At 35.4% G+C, this 16,914-nt stretch overlaps 1 protein-coding gene and 1 long non-coding RNA gene across 4 annotated transcripts; one reads left to right on the top strand and one right to left on the bottom strand.

Moving 5' to 3' along the window:
* Positions 1 to 1,044: 1,044 nt before the first annotated feature.
* LOC122037532 lies at positions 1,045 to 3,564 on the bottom strand. 3 transcript variants are annotated; one of them, XR_006127659.1, is made up of 2 exons: positions 3,437 to 3,564; positions 1,045 to 1,593 (listed from the first exon to the last, which is right to left on the bottom strand). It is a non-coding gene; the product is annotated as an uncharacterized LOC122037532 (long non-coding RNA). The 3 variants fall into 3 exon arrangements; XR_006127658.1 differs by having other exon boundaries at positions 1,045 to 1,743; positions 3,437 to 3,557; XR_006127660.1 differs by having other exon boundaries at positions 1,045 to 1,739; positions 3,437 to 3,552.
* Positions 3,565 to 4,457: 893 nt separating this feature from the next.
* On the top strand, positions 4,458 to 7,179 carry LOC122037555 (cytochrome P450 90A4-like). The gene is made up of 7 exons (XM_042597070.1): positions 4,458 to 5,303; positions 5,367 to 5,651; positions 5,750 to 5,851; positions 6,244 to 6,322; positions 6,462 to 6,571; positions 6,668 to 6,795; positions 6,903 to 7,179. Exons 1-7 carry the CDS (start codon positions 4,602 to 4,604, stop codon positions 7,033 to 7,035), a joined length of 1,539 nt encoding a protein of 512 aa, XP_042453004.1. The 5' UTR covers positions 4,458 to 4,601; the 3' UTR covers positions 7,036 to 7,179.
* Positions 7,180 to 16,914: the final 9,735 nt, after the last annotated feature.

Below are 16,914 nucleotides of genomic sequence, written 5' to 3' on the forward strand. Positions count from 1 at the left end.
TAGATTACACTCAATCAAACGTAGCCTTAATTAAAGATAATTACACTCATCTAAGCCCATATTTAGATTATGTAACGGGAGATAAATCATGAGATGACGTCAAATTTACTAGGGAATGGAAATGGATTTGGATCGTGGCAGATACAGTCTTGTCACTATGCAGACGAGTCCACTGGGTCGAGCTTATGGGTCTGCTTCACCTTCTTTAAAAGAATATATTGTATCAGGTAACACTGAATCTGGGCTAATCGGCTTGGTCTCACGGTGCCAACATCCTATGATTGCATGTCCATTTAAAGAAAAAATCCCTATAAATATGCTGTAGCTGAGGATTAAACTATAGGTACCTCAGTAATAACTTGATGTCTTTTTGTTGCACTTTGTTTCTCCCCAAAAGTGACCCACTCCTTATTTGTTTGGTAGTTAAATCAAATAATCATTTAGCTATTATAGGTGTCATATTTCTATCCCTCATTCAGAGATAATCGAGAAATTTTTTACCAGCTATCGGATAAATTTAATAAATGCCATTAGGTCATGGGGATACCCAGAATACGAATGGCTAGAGCACCGAGATAACTGATCAGTCCCCATAGAAATTTCTCTAGAACTACGAATGATTCAAGCGTCGCATTTATTTATTTACGCCGCAAGTATTTATTCATTTGAAAACTCGTCCATCAATTTACTATCGCACCAAGCCCATGAGGTGTTAATCAATTAACTATTAAATCTACTAGTCGCACAATTATTAGTCAAATATATGTCCTTTACAATAGCCAAAATAATCAATTAGTTATTAAACCTAAGGTTTATTATTTTATTAAAACTAAGTTACAATGCATATAATCTAACAAAACATTAAAAAAAAATTAAAATGACTCAGTGAAAAAAGGGGAAAAATATATGAATAAAAAAGCAGTGCCTCGGGTTTTCAGGGTGCCTAAGATTTTTAAAAAAATTGACACTCGATTAAAATATGACAACTTCAGTATCACTCGATTACTTTTTTGATTCTCAACTTAAATTTAATTAACTATCAAATGTAGAAGATCATCAACTCACATAATTTTTCTTTGAATCGTTTACAAGTGCAAAAACAGAGCATGACAATGCCTTTACTCCACGCACCACATCGACCTTCACTATTGTGTTTCAATGCACCAAGAGAGGAAAAAAACGAAGAAGATAAAAAGAACTGATGAAAGATGGACGATAAATGAAAAATAAAAATAAAAGTCTTCTGAGCTTGAAACATGGTAGAGCCCACGCGACAGCCGGAGAATTCAATATACCATCATAACAGTTGCATGTTCCAATGCAAACTCTGTTCGTTGCTCCCGACAGCTGCTCCCTTCACCACTTTATTAAATTGTTATCCTCATGTTGCTCATCATCTAAATACTGCTTATCTGTAGAAGATCATCATCTTTAACTTCGCAGTCCGTTTCAAAAACCAATGTTCCTACACAACATCTTGAGTACTTTATGCAGACCATCATCAAATGTCGTTATGCTCAAAGCAACATCATTCTTCATGGTTCTGTTTAGTTGAATTAAGATGAGTTCTACGACCAATAAAGGAGGCTGCTGCTGCATGCAGATCATCGTCAAATATCATTATGCTCAAAGCAACATCATTCTGCATTCTGTTTAGTTGAAATAAAATGAATTCTGGGACCAATAAAGGAGGTCGGGGATAGGCATGAGCTCTCTTCTACATCTACGGCACATGCCTTCTGCCTTTTTAAAGTAGATACGTTAGATAAAATTATGTGGGTAGTGGATTAAAAATATGAGACAACATGACGTCCTACCAGAAGATAGCATGAGGTAAACAGCACAGAACATGGTGCCACACACTTTGGAATAGCATCAACTGTTTATAAATCGTTCGAAAATCACAAAGTCGTGCGGCGGAAATTAAAAGATAAACAATAAAGAACATTTGAACCTATTGCCAATATCAAAACCTCAAGTTCAATCGTATAATGCATCCTGTACCAACATGTTCAAAATAACTGAAAACCAAGGAGAGAAATCAGTTAATTACTGAGTTAAAGCTCTGTGAATAAAAGAAAATCAACACAGGAAGACCATAAATGAATTTTCATGAAAATAATGAAAAGATAGAAATCACATGTCGGCCATCTGTGCTTTAAGTCACAGCCACAGGGATGCTAAATAAAAGTGCTGACTTGAGTAAAACACTTCGACAACATCACAACTAAAACCACTAAAATCATAACAAAACATTAAAAGTGGGCAAATTAGATTATGTAAAAAAGTAGCATGTGCTTAAGTTTTAACCTTTGATAGTCATGATGATATTTATTTTCTTTCAAGTATAAAATGTACACAAACTAAAAACATTTTCATGACTAATTGAGAGTAATAACATACAAATTATACAAGAATCTCAACCATATATATAGAGTTATCACAATCAAATGTAGTTTAATAAACAATCTACAAATTTCTCAATTTGCTTTCTATTTATTTCTTTTCTTTTTGGTTGAAAACAAAATGCAAAATCTTCTACTTGTTTCCTTGCTATAGTAATGACTGCTAAATTTAGGGCCCATGACAGAACCTCTGAACCTAGTAGGAATAATTGGCATTGAATCCACACAATCAATAATATTTCTAGAGCCAAAAAGTTAGTAAGAATTGTACGACCTTTAACTATAGTTGAGTATGCTCAGGCGTTTGCTTCTCTTGATTGAAGTGTTTGAAGTGTTGGAAGTGTTGGAAGTTGACAATGAGAAGGGAAAAAGGCCTTCAGCGGACAATCATTTTGTTTGGTTACCCTTGAGCCGCCATCCAAAGAAGAGGAAAAAAAGGCACTAAGAATTAGTTCGACGGGATCACACTCTATCATTTAAATTAATCCCTTTTTTGTAAAGTTAGAAGCAAGCGAATAACGTGAGTATACCCCATCTAAAGTTAGGTTCAGTTCATGCATTTAGAGAATTACAAGTTTTAACTTGGCATAAATTTGAAAGCTTAACTAAATCTAAAAATTCAGAATGGCTATGCGTATACACATTAAACCATTATATTTACCAATGCAGAATAAACAAAATGCTTAAAAAAACAAATTAGTTGCAAGGAGAGAGTAATCTATATATTAAATTGATAAATCTTTAACAACTTGATAAAAATTCACTGGATAAAAAAGAAAGGAAAAAAAAAACTTTTTTTTATTAAACCCCAAAAATGGAGAAAATGAAATGGAAGATAATGAAGATTGCTAACCTAATGTAACGACAAAGGAGAGTGGATAAGAACACCGAAGCAACAGAAAAAAAAAAAACAAAAAAACAAAACAAAACAAAATCCTTCCGACAACATTAACTTCTGTCAAAATCAACCAAACAGATCAGCGAGAAAATAATAGATCTAGATAAGAGAAGGAAATGGTTGAGGGGTTTACCTCAAGATTAGGACGGCAGTCTCTCCCCTGCGCGAAACCCTAGTTTGTTCGGGTAGGAAAATAAAGACGAGGGGTACAGCGTTGGGCCGTAAATCCCTACCACTCGTGTAAATCTCACTCCATCTTTCAGTCACTATAATTTATAGTCAATTTATTCCCTTTATTTTTTCCCCTCTCTTCAAATTAAATAATATTTTAATATTTAGAAAATAAATTTAGTTCTTAAATTTGAAATATACTATTTACGAAATTTAAAAAATAATAAAATAATTAATGTAATATAAATTCTTTATTTAGGAAAATTGACGTGGTGCATTTTTCATTAGTCAATTTATTCCTTTTATTTTTCCTCTCTTCAAATTAAATAGTATTTTAATATTTAGAAAATAAATTATAAAATTTAAATTTAGAAAATAATTGGGTAATAGATGTAAAGATTTTTTTAAGGTAAAATATAAAATTTAATATAAATTTTGCATTTAGGAAAACTGACATGGTGCTCTTATCCTAATTTTTAAGAGCCCTGATGACGAGAATTCATCCAGACCGTCTATTTCAATTTTAAATATAAAAAATTGCCTTTTATTATTTTAAAAAATTCAAATAGATGGAAAGGGGCGAGTAGATAGAAAATTAAGTGCGCCTGCCTTTGGTACACGACAATTAAAATATGGTGCTGCGTTCTGTAAATTTAAAACATTCCTATAGTATATTGAAATTATATACGGGTTTGGTAGGTAGTGATTAACGAGGGCAGATCTTCTGGTCCGTAATTTATGAATCAAGAAATGATCCAGACCCTTGATTTGGATGGATCCTATCAATTTAAAGGTGGACTATCTCCAAATTAATGATTCTCATATAATGAATTATCCTCTGGTCCGTAAATTACGGATTAGAAGATTCCTACTTGTGATTAACAGGATGATTTATCCTTTAAAATTTCAGAAAATTGGACGCCCGTTTTCTAAAAAACTGCAGTCCTATATGGCATATCATTTAATAATTGAAGCGCTGCCGACGTCCGTCCGTCGGTCCCGCCGTGCGTTTCCTGACGGTCGGATCCCATCTCTGTAGTGAATATCGTCTCGATTTATACTCGACCAATTACACTTGCTTTTGATCCCAAAGTTGCTTCTGGATCTGCCGAATTACGGTCACCGGCATGTGGTCTCTCCAGCCGTTGGATGTGGTCCTGATCGTGGTAGCGAGCTTGGTGCTGTGGGAATTGGGGAGGAGGAGGAGGTGGGGCAGGCTGCCTCCGGGGAGCTTGGGTCTGCCGGTGGTGGGAGAGAGTCTCCGGCTGATTGCGGCATACAAGACGGAGGACCCCGAGCCGTTCATCGACGAGCGGGTGAGGCGCTACGGGCGGCTCTTCACGACGCACGTGTTCGGGGAGCGCACCGTGTTCTCGGCGGATCCGGAGTTCAACAAGATGGTGCTGGCGGCGGAGGGGCGGACGGTGGAGGGCAGCTACCCGTCGTCGATCTCCACCTTGCTTGGCGCTCACTCACTCCTGGTTATGCGAGGCGTCCGGCACAAGCGCATGCATTCCCTCACCCTGAACCGCCTCGCCTCGCCCGCCGCCATCCGCGACGCCGCCATCCTGTCCCAGATCGACCACCTCGTCCGCCGCACCCTGGACTCCTGGTGTTGCTCGTCACCGGGCGCGGGCCCTGCCCGCGTCCTCCTGCTCGATCAGACCAAGAAGATCACTTTCGACCTCACCGTCAAGCAGCTGGTGAGCGTCGACCCGGGAGAGTGGACCGAGTCCCTCCGCCGCGAGTACCTCCTCCTCATCGACGGCTTCTTCACCATTCCCTTCCCTTCTTTCCTCTCCTTCACCACTTACGGCAGGGCCATCAAGGTTTGGTTCATTTATTCCTCTCCTCTCTCTCTCTCACTCTTTCTCACTCAATACTATACGCAGGCGCGGAAGAAGGTCGAAGCGAAGCTCAAGGAACTGATAAGGAAGAGGCAATGGGAGAAGACGGCGCCGAGCAGAGGAAACGACGACACGGCGGCGAAGAAGAAAGTGGACATGCTGGAGGAGCTGATGGATGGCGCGGCGTTGGAAGGAAAGGCGATGACGGAGGAGGAGGTGGTCGACTATCTTCTGTCGATTCTGGTGGCGGGATACGAGACCACGTCCACCATCATGACCCTGGCCGTGAAGTTCCTCACCGACAACCCCGACGCCCTCGCCCTTCTCCGGGTGAGTCGATCGGCAGCCGGCCGGACGCTTCTACACCCACACTAAAACATAGATCCGTAATCTTCAGCACCAATGCTCACAGTTCCTATTTCATGCAGGTGGAGCAGGACGAGATCAGAGAGAAGAAGAAGAAAGACAAGGGAGGAGACGCGGAGCCGTTGACCTGGACAGAGTACAAGTCAATGCCCTTCACCCAATGCGTAAGCCCTCTCCGTATTTGTTAAATTATCAAAAGTTAGATAATAACCCTAAAAATATTTTATAACATAAAAAAAATAGAAATCAACCATGTAATATCGAGTCACTATTTCAATCCAATAATGTCAGAGCTGATGTGACCTAACAAGTCATAGTTTGAATGGATCCACGTGCACTAGATTCTTGTGTGAGTCAGACGCACACGTGTATGTAACTAGACCACTTTTTATTGGATTTGCGTATCTTCCCGTCAAAATCCAATCCCGATTTGCGTCGGACTGGGTCCACTCCAGCGGACCGGTCCATCTCCGTCATTAAACACGTATATTATTCTAAAGAGTATATTATTTTTTAATTAATTAATAATATTAGTTAATTAACCGGTGCACTGCAGGTGATTAACGAGACACTTCGCATGGCCAACATCATCAGCGGAGTCTTCAGACGCGCCACGTCAGACATCCAATTCAAAGGTATTATACCATATACGACATTAAGGCAGCTGAGAGATTTATAGCATAGTTTTTATATTATATATAAACTCTTCCTTATGAATTCATAATTACTATATTAATTCGGTGCTGATTATATTAATTGCTTTAAATTAATTAGGATACACGATTCCAAAAGGGTGCAAACTTTTCATCTCGTTCCGAGCCGTCCACCTCGATCCTGAGTACTTCGAGGATGCTCGGACCTTCAATCCTTGGAGATGGCAGCAGGTAATTAACTAGCTAATCAGTGAACAATTACTTACTAGCTAGCTAATTGAGCACTTATTATTTTAAGCAAATTGTACATGTGTATGCTTCGTGCAGGAGGAGACGCAGCAATTCGGCGGCGTAAATTACACGCCCTTCGGCGGCGGCACTCGCCTCTGCCCCGGCTACGAGCTCGCGCGCGTCGTCATCTCCGTCTTCCTCCATTACCTCGTCACTCGCTTAAGGTAATTAAGCGCAACGTGAAGTGATCTGATAGTAATTAATGGTCAATTATTTCAATTGGTTAATTTGCATATATAGTTTAATGTATATATGTGATGTACGTACGTAGTTGGGAGGAAGCTGAGAAGGATAGGCTCGTGTTCTTCCCCACCACAAGGACTCTCAAGGGATATCCGATCAATGTCCGCTTCCGTGACGGCGACCGCAATAACGTCGGGCTAGCTAGCGGCTCCGGGAGCTAGTTAACTTTTTCCCTTTGATCATCTTCTTCTTCCTGATCCAATGCTGTTATACTCTGAAAAAAAGGGATAAAAAGATGATTATATAAACTACAAATTAAGCCCATATATATATAAATATTTGGTGGAAACAAAGTTAGATATTAATGGCTTTGATTGCTTAATGAGTTCCAATATTGATGATTTGGAAAAATATGTTATTGGTTATCGATGCCTAGTAGGATGATTGACAAGATTTATGGTCTTCGTCATTCTTTTGTTTGGTATATAAAGCATCCGTCAATATCCCGGGCAACCATATGTTTACCAAAGGCTGAGTGAGGATATGGCCTTCTAGAATTGTAAGCATGGAACACTGCTCTCCTATTTCAAACTTTATAGAACATCCAAAATCAAACTGATTCTCTTTGGGTGTGGTGAGTTCATTATTGTTACCTCCAACGCGTGGATATTTGGCAATGGAAGAGTCGAATTCCCCTCTTATTAAATGTTTATTACATATTCGCGATGTACTCCTAGAACGTACAAGTTTGATAGGTGCAACGAAGATGAAAATTATTGAATGGTTTGTAGGTAAAAGCAATTGTACTATGTTGGCTTATGAGTTTTTCTGCCCAAGACAACCCAAAGTCATTTGGGATTTGATTGTATGGAAGCCTTGCATATTAGCCAAGCATCGATTTTTCTCTTGGTTGCTTGCACACGGGAAGTTAAGGACAATAGACAGACTACCGTATGAACCTTACAAATTTTGTGCTTTATGCCATGAAGTTGAGGAGTCAAATGTCCATATTTTCTTTACTTGCACTATTGCTCAAACACTATGGGTCAAAATCAAGAGATGGTTGGACATCGGATTTGATATATCACAGATATGAAAGGGCTGATCCAAGTTTTTCGGAGGCACTATAAAGATAATAGCTGCCATATCAAGGCTCGTTACCTTGCTATGACTTCTATGATTTGTTTTTTTGTGATGCACGTAATAGATGACGCTTTGAGAGAGTTGTACCATATATTGAGAGAATGTTTCATAAAGTTCAGGTAGCCATTTATGAACATCTAGTGTTTGTAAGTGTTGAGTTTGGTTACATAATACATTTACCTTCCAAAAAAAATAAAAGTTAAAGACTCCACTAGAAAGAAGAATTGTTTGAATAGACGACCTCAAATTCTCATAAAATCATACTTAATTAAAGGATTAGTATAAATTGTGTGTGTGAGGAAAAAACAAATATAATGCTAATACAGGAGTTCAACATGATTTAGAGAGACTTCTCTTACTTCATCAATACCATAGTCATGGCAGTATAACTACGTACCTCTAAGATGCAAATTCACTATAAAAGGTAGAGTTCTGACACAGAAATGTTTAGAAGTTTATGTCAACTTTAACTATTAATTTACTGTTCTTAAAACAAATTACTATCGTTGAAAAGCAAAGGACGTCTAGTTTCCAACCAAAAAGAACATTGCTCAAAAATATTATTCCTATAAATAATTATGACCATTTAATCGAGGTATGTTAGACTGAAAATTTTGCTTAGGGAAAATTATTCAAGAAAGACATATTGCTTAGAAAAGACATATTGCTCCAGAATTGGATTTGTATCCTTGATGATCTTCTTAGAACTTGAAAAGGTTTATGAGCCTTTAACACTTCATTATTAAACTCACTTTTATTCTCAAGACTTAAGAAATATAAAACTAGTTTAATGAGGGCTTATGAAATATAAATAGCATTTAATACATTTTGACTTATCTTGGAGAGTTGTTCCAAGTCTCCCCTTTAAAGGGTTATCATTTGTATTGTTGAAAGGGATATTGTTTTTGAGATTAAAATAAATTTTAACTTTTAAGCTTGTTAGAAAAAAAAAATTTTTTGTTATTGCTCTAAACTCTTGGTCGATTTCCTAGAGTGGTGAGTATTAAGTGTGTCATCTGTTACCTCCTATTTCTCATATGCTTTCCATGTCAAGTTGGTATCGGAGCTTTGGTTCCCAATGACTGATCGTAGAAAACAAAAGCCAAATGATGATGATCCTGCAGCTCATCAAATAGACATCCGTGATGTCTAGTTAGATGACTCAAGGAGATAAGTGCAACAACTCGAGTAACATCTTGCACTGTTGGGACACTCCGGAGCTAGAAAGGGGAGGAGCGGGTGAATAGCTCCTCTCGCTCGCTTGTTTGCTTCGTAGATGTTGTTGCAGGGGATAAACTTAAAGTGACAAATTTTCCAATACTAGCACTAGGATTTACTTGGTATCTACCTCAAGAAGTGGTGATTAATCTAAGAATCCACACTAAGCACACTCTCCAATATCAAATAACTCCCTTTTGGAACAATCCAGAGGTGGAAAAATCTCTTACAACTCAAGAACAAAAAAATGTAACTCAAAACAAGGAATCAAATGTAAATACAAATCGAAACACAACTAACACTTTGAACCTTGAATCCCACAAGTTTTTCTTGCTTTGAGTGCCTATGGAAGATGACAAATGCAACAACACTTTGTCTCCGAAATCTTCCAAGAACTGGCGGAGAAGATGGAGTAAAGAGTTGGATTCATTTGAACTCGTCGTCACCTTTATATCTGCGCTTTTAGGGCTTCCAATTGATTGCCACATCAAATCCATTTCATGATAATAGAAATGATAGGGTTGAACTCCTTATTGCCTAGCATCTGTTCAACCTTGACTTGCTAGGACTTTGTCACCAAGTGTCCGATCAATATTTTGACCCACTTTAACTTCTCTCCTTGTTCTAAGTGTCCGGTCAACCTTGATCCACTTGGACTCACCGTCTCGTACTAAGTGTCGGTCCTCCATGACTCACTTGAATTTCAAAACACCAGGTGTCCAGTCAGCGTTGACTAACCTGGATTTCCACTGCCTGACTTCACTCACTAGGACTTCTCTTCTACCTACATTCACTCACTAAGGCTTTTCGTCTACCTTCACTCATCAGGATTTTCCAACTGCATAGCTTCACTCATTAGGACTTTTCACCTGACTTCACTCACCAGGACTTTTTTTCAACTAGCTTCACTCACTAGGATTTTTTCAAACTACCTAGCTTCACTTATTGGGACTTTCCACTACTTAGCTTCACTCATTAGGATTTTCTCAAACTATTTGACTTCACTCACCAAAACTTCCTCATTGTTTGGCTTCACTCACCGGGACTTTTCACACCAAGTGTCAAGTCAAGACCGACTCACTTGGATTTTCATCTCTTGCCAATCTTTCCGTTGGACTTGCTCTTGTTTAACCTCCAGTTAGGACTTCACAGTCAAATATCTTATCAACCTTGACATATTTGACTCTTCTTCACATCAAACTGGTCAAACCCTGACTAGAAAAAAATTACACCAATAATCTCCCCAAACGATCAATTACATCTAGAATCTCTATACATTGTCAAACATCAAAAGTCAAACATCATGACTCAAGCTTGAGCCAACTCAAGTTTAGTCAACTTGATCAACCTTGATTCAGGGGAAATTGCACCAACATTGCACATGGCGAACCTTTCGAACATGATGTTGAGGGTCATGGTTCAAAGGCTAGTTATGCAAATCAAGAAATCCATTTCATGATAATAGAAAATGATGATTCTATGAACACTTTGCTACATATTGTCCAAATCTCATGATTGTTACTCTTGTTGATAAAGAAGACAATGAGGAAATTATGAGACATCACCTATCTAAGATGAATACGATGAAAAAGGAAAGATTATTTATGAAGATCATAGTGAATCTTTGATGGTACAACGTAGCCTCAATGCTACTTATGTTGAAGATGATCATGTTGTCCCTTTTCAAGTGCAATCTCTTCTCCAAGAATTTCAAGATGTGGTGTCGAAGAAGAAAGATGATGCGTGGCACATATGTATTGATAGTAGAACAATGAACAAAATCATTATCAAGTATTGCTTTCCTATACCTTGACTTGATGATCTTTTCGGCCAACTTAGTGGGTTCAAAATTAATTCCAAAATTGATCTTCGAAGTGGCTATCACATAACTGCAAAAGATCAATGATAATGCTTATAAAGTTAAGTTGTCGAGTGGTTATGGTATTTCCACAACTTTTAACGTTGCCAACCTTCCTCTTTATATTGAATCTAATTTTGATTCAAGGGCAAATCTTTTTCAACCGAGAGAGAATGACATTGAAAAGTTCAAAAGCCATTTGATTTTTGTGTCAACTTCAACTATTAATATGCTATTCTAGTGAACAAATTACAATGTACGCCATATAACATTAGAAACCTACAAATGTCTAGTTTCCAAAAAAAAAATGGTACTAAAAAATAATATTCGTATAGAAAGTTATGACTATTTTGATTGAGGTCTTTGAGGTTGAAAAGATTGCTCGGAAAAGATATATTGATCAGGAAAGATTATTCAAGAAGGATATATTGCTCTAAAAAATATAGTGCTCAGGAAAAATTAATGGTCGGGAATGATATATAGCTCAAAAAAAACATATTATTCTAGAATTGGAAAAAGTCAATCTGTGTTTTGGGTATTTTTGATGTTCTTCTTGGAACTTGAAAATATTGACGACCCTTTAATACCTCTGCATGCTTTTCCTTTATTAAACTCACTTTTATTTTGGAAACTTAGGAATTATAAATCTAGTTTAATGAGACCTTAGGAAATATAAACCACATTTAATATATTTTTGACCTATCTTGGAGAGTTGGTCCAAGTCTCCCTATAAACATTCATCATTTGTATTGTTGAAAGGGATATTGTTTTTGAGATTAAAATATATTTGAGTTTTTAAATTTGTTAAAAGATTTATCTTCTTATTATCGCACTAAACTTTGGTGGATTTCCTAAAATGGTGACTAGTGTGTGAGCCTTGTGTACCTCCTATTTCTCATACACTTTTCGATGTTAAGTCCACTCTAGGCAAGCTCACACATCCTCTGTCGAGTTGCTTTTGACTTAGCAAAAGTCTACCAAGACTTGAACCACTTTGGGTCAAATTGAATCAACCTAAGTCAAAGTGGATCGTACTCCAAACTCTTTCAAGTTAAATCACATCTAACTCAAGCAATTTAAAGTGCAACACGAACCACATGTTAAACCTTTCTTACACTCATGTAGTTATGATCATTATTGGGTTTTCAATATATTAGTAACATTATATTCCAATAAAATATATTCATCAATTAAAACCAACAGTCTTTCTAATTTATATTGATCATTTCTAGGGGTGTAAATGAACCGAGCCACTCACGAGCTATTCGAAGCTCGATTGGATAAAAGCACGTTTGAGCTCGTTTAATGAGGCTCGTTAAGATAAACAAACCAAGCTCAAGCTTCGCAATATTCGGCTTGTTAGCTTATGAGCACGCTCGTTAAGTTCATTAAGCAACTTTTAAATAAAAAATAATAATAGTTTTGATATTGAATTTATAGATTTTACACTCTACTTATGAAAAAATATAGACAAATATATTAAATTTATTTATTAGAATAAAATTATAAATTTTAATAATAATATTATATTTTTCTATAAATATATAATTTAGTTTTTAATGAATATTTAAATTTATAATTTATATTTATTAAGCTCGTTTAGGCTCGATAAAAGTTCTAATAAGCTCGTGAGCCATGAATATATTCGTTAAATAAAGCTCGAGCTTGGCTCGATTATAAACGAGCCAAGTTCAAACATTCAAGAGTTCGACTCGACTCGGCTCGATTACACCCCTAATCATTTCTACCGATTAACCAAGAATAGTAGGTAAAGACATTCGGTTGAATTGAATTTTTAATCAATTGAAAAGGTAAGCAAATGCAAAATATACACCTTTATAAAGCCTCCATTAAACTCTAAAAACATTACTCTTGGCTTTAGGAGTCTACTTTTGTGCTTAGTCAAGTTAAGTATGATCATGAGATGATAAGTTTTGTATTCTTCTAACATTTCCTTTATTTAAAAGCTTCTATGTTTGTTATATTTCTATATATATATATATATATATATATATATATATAAAAGGACAGTGAAGACTTTGAGTTTTTATAATGAGTAATTTTTGTTTTATTAATATAATAAATTTAAATTTATGATATTTTCAATTTGCAATTCCCAAAACTCATAACTCAATTAGTTTATTTGTCTCAATTATATACAAAACTGTTTCATTTTTAAATTTATATATCTTATCTATTAATATTTTTTATTTTTTTTATAGATAATTAGAAGTTATATCTTATCATCTTCTCGAGGGTTCGTGGATTCACTTTTTTCTTAGGAAATATGATAAGTTTTTTTTCATATTATTTATTATGAAACAAATTTGTATTAAATTTTTCCTATGTTTGAATTTTCAGAATCTCTTTCAACGAGGAGGTCGCAGACGGAGAGCTCAGCATACAACACCTACAGACATTGTATCTATGCCCCACCTAATCAGGCAGACATTGCAGGACCATCGCATACACCTTCAATAATACCTTCCTGTGCACCATCGCCTACCCCTTCCCCTTCGGCTATACCTTCACCGATCGAGTCCCCAATAGTCTCTTCCATTCCTTCCCGACATTCGATTGCTGAAAGGCCAGACACTCGAGAGTCTATAGCCCCTTGTGGAGATTCGTAAGTAAAATTAAAATATTTTATTTTTTCAACTTTCATAATTATTTAACATGTTTTTTTGTAAATTATAATAGGTTCGATAATTCTGTCCATGTTATTCACTAGATTAATAGAATCGTGAATAAACATTGGAGAGGGAACTCGATGAGTTATGGTGGAGTGAATTTATGGTATATCTCATTTGTTTTATATCTTAAATGAAAGTAAATATATAAATAATAATTATTTTTTTTATTACAATGATCATTCACTTGGGACATGAGTGATGAGATGGAAATAAGAATGATTTTTATGAAAAAAATATGGCAATCACATTCGCCATGTGCACATGCGAAGTCAAAGGGGAAAAAACCACCATTCATCATTGAGGAAAACTGGATAAGGATTACCAATTATTGGAAAACAGAGGAGTTTAAAACAAGAAGTCACCAGAATAAAATAAATCAATCTTTTAATTCTGGAGACATGTTTGGTACATATGCGGGAGGATCTTTCAATATTGATGAGCATAGACGTAGATTGATAATTTTTTAACACTCCCATTATTTTCTTAATCTAGTTGACAATATTTAATTATCTTTAATCATCTGTTTTTAGTCCAAAGAACTAAGAAATGAGCCTACATTTATAGAAACTTTTACCCACACCTTTCAGAAAAAGATAAGACTTGGAGCGGGGATAGAGATAGAGCAATCAAGGTTTGAATAAATTTTGGATCTAAATTTATAACTTAGATTCTATTATTAATGTACCCACTATAACTTTATAGTCTTGCGTTCCTAAATTAATGTTATTATAATTATAATTTATTTTTTATTACAATACAAGAGAAATATGATGAACTAGAGGTAGCACAGAGATATTCTGGTTCTGCTAGTGCATATATGGAGGGGTCTGAGTCATCTGTTGATACTGATTTAAATTTATGGCTACAGACGAGTGGATGGTCAAAAAAAAAGAAGGAAAGATATTTGGAATGAGTTCTTTGAGCAGAACCTAAAGAGTTGGTCGTATATCTTCTTCCTCCTCACAAACCCAGCAGATGAATCACTTGACTGAAGAGGTTTCATTGTTGAAGGAGATTTTAAATGAAAGGGATGAAGAAATGAGACAAATGCACCTAAATCAAGAATTGATTTTGTGACATTTTCATGTATGTTTTATTACACTTAATTAAAAATTTTATTTCATGTATGTTTCATGCAAATAAGAATAAATGATATTTTTTTGCTATCTAATTCTTTGATATATTATGATAACCATGTATTAGGACACATCATATCGAGATATTGATAATTCATATAGTGTGCCACAAAAACTAGATAGTAGAATCATATGCATTCATTATTGAAATCCTTAGGTAAGAGAATATCTACACTATCAAATGATCAATTGGATGAATAATTTTAAAAGCATAACATAGCATGGTGACAGGACGAGGACAATTGATTTGGACAAGACGTTTAACAAAAGAATATATAGGTGTATAAGAAAAAAAAATCTTCGGAATAGTGGATTTTCTTATTTTTGCTGGTATGAACTGATGATATTATTGTATTAACTGTGTAAAAATTATTTTATGTTAAAATTCTATAGTCCAACTATTTTACTTCCTCTAGATTTATTTGGTTAATCTTTCCTGGATTTCTTACTTCTTCTAGCTATGAAACTCCACTGTTTATGTTGAAGTTCACTTTGATTTTCTAATGGTTAGTGGGTTTTGTGCAAAGTTGAAGCTCACCTCGAAGAGATGAAAGAAAAGGAATTGGGATAATTGAAGCAAACTTATTTTCCACTTTGGTTGATTTGTTTACCCCTCTCTGATCTTTAAGAGAATGACCAAGATTTCCTTATAGCCTTTAGGAACCATAATGAAATTTAAAGAATGAGAAAAGCAAAGATAAAGGCAAGGGGACATGGCATTGAAAAGTTAGTTGCATAAGTTTTAGATGTCTTATTTCAATATGATATCATTGATATGCTTTAAATATTTTTTTGTTATAAATGTTAGTTATTATTCATTTGTAATTTGACGCAAGAAAAGAAGAACGAAGAACGGAAGAAAGCGCACGAAGCTCCCGAAGCATGACGATTAGTATTTTATTTTATGCTTTAGATGCTTTGAGGTATTTGTTATTTGGATTATGAGTTGTTGAACCAAACTAGTTCTTGTTTTGATGTGTAAATATGATGTGTGTTGAGTTGACATATTTGAATGTTGATATGGGATGTGTAGTTTTTGTTTTTTTTTGAATGTGTATAAATATGATGTATGTTGAAGTTTAACTAATATATTTTAAATTTGGATATGGGGATGATAAGAGATTTATAGATCAGATTATGTAATGATGTATTTGATATGTAAATAGGATAAAAAAAATAAAAATATAGAGAATTTTTTATTTTTTTATTTTAAGACAAAATTTGGGATGAACTAGGGTTCGTCTCAAATTTGAAACGAATTTGAGTTCGTCCCTAATTAGGGACGAAATCGGGTTCGTCTCGAATTTGGGACTAACCTTGAGACGAATTTGGATTCGTCCCAAAATCTCACACCGAATTACCCATGTTCATCTCAAATTATGGACGAATTGATTCGTCCCAAATTTGGGACAAACCAAAATTCGTCTCCAATTTGGGACGAATTTGGGTTCGTTCCAAAATTTGGGTTTACCTTCAATTCCCAAAGTTTATCCTAAATTAGGGACGAATTTTGATTCGTCCTGATTTCGGAATGAACCAGATTCATCCCGAATTCGGTACAAACAAGATTCATCCCAAATTCTAGACGAACCATATTCATTCATAATATGGAACGAACCTTGGGAATTCGGGTAAACCTAGATTTTGAGACGAACCAAAATTCGTCCCAAATTTGAGACGAACTAGAATTTGTCCCTAATTTGGGACGAAAATCTATTTTCGTCTCAAATTTAAAGACACTATATGGTGTATATTTGCAACAAAATTTGTGACGAAAATTATAGTTTATCGTAAAATTTGGGATGAATTATTTTTTTTCGTTGCAAAATTTAGCAACGATTGATTTGCGACGAATGTATTTTTGTCACAAATTTTGCAACAAATTTTTTTAGAAAATTCGTCCCTAATTTTCTATTTTTTTTATAGTATATATATATATATATATTACATCCACTCAAATTTGAAAATTAACATATATACTTACTTAGAGATAATTCAAGTACACAAGACAATTAAGAAACATTTAAATATTACTCAACGACAATTTAATTA

Source organism: Zingiber officinale, unplaced genomic scaffold (assembly GCF_018446385.1).
Source record: "Zingiber officinale cultivar Zhangliang unplaced genomic scaffold, Zo_v1.1 ctg61, whole genome shotgun sequence".
NCBI classification, from domain to species: domain Eukaryota; kingdom Viridiplantae; phylum Streptophyta; class Magnoliopsida; order Zingiberales; family Zingiberaceae; genus Zingiber; species Zingiber officinale.

Coding starts and splice junctions, on each gene's coding strand:
- LOC122037555 (XM_042597070.1), top strand. CDS start 4,602: ATGTGGTCTCTCCAGCCGTTGGATGTGGTCCTGATCGTGGTAGCGAGC. Junction 5,304..5,366: donor CTTACGGCAGGGCCATCAAG/GTTTGGTTCATT, acceptor TACTATACGCAG/GCGCGGAAGAAGGTCGAAGC. Junction 6,572..6,667: donor ATCCTTGGAGATGGCAGCAG/GTAATTAACTAG, acceptor TGCTTCGTGCAG/GAGGAGACGCAGCAATTCGG.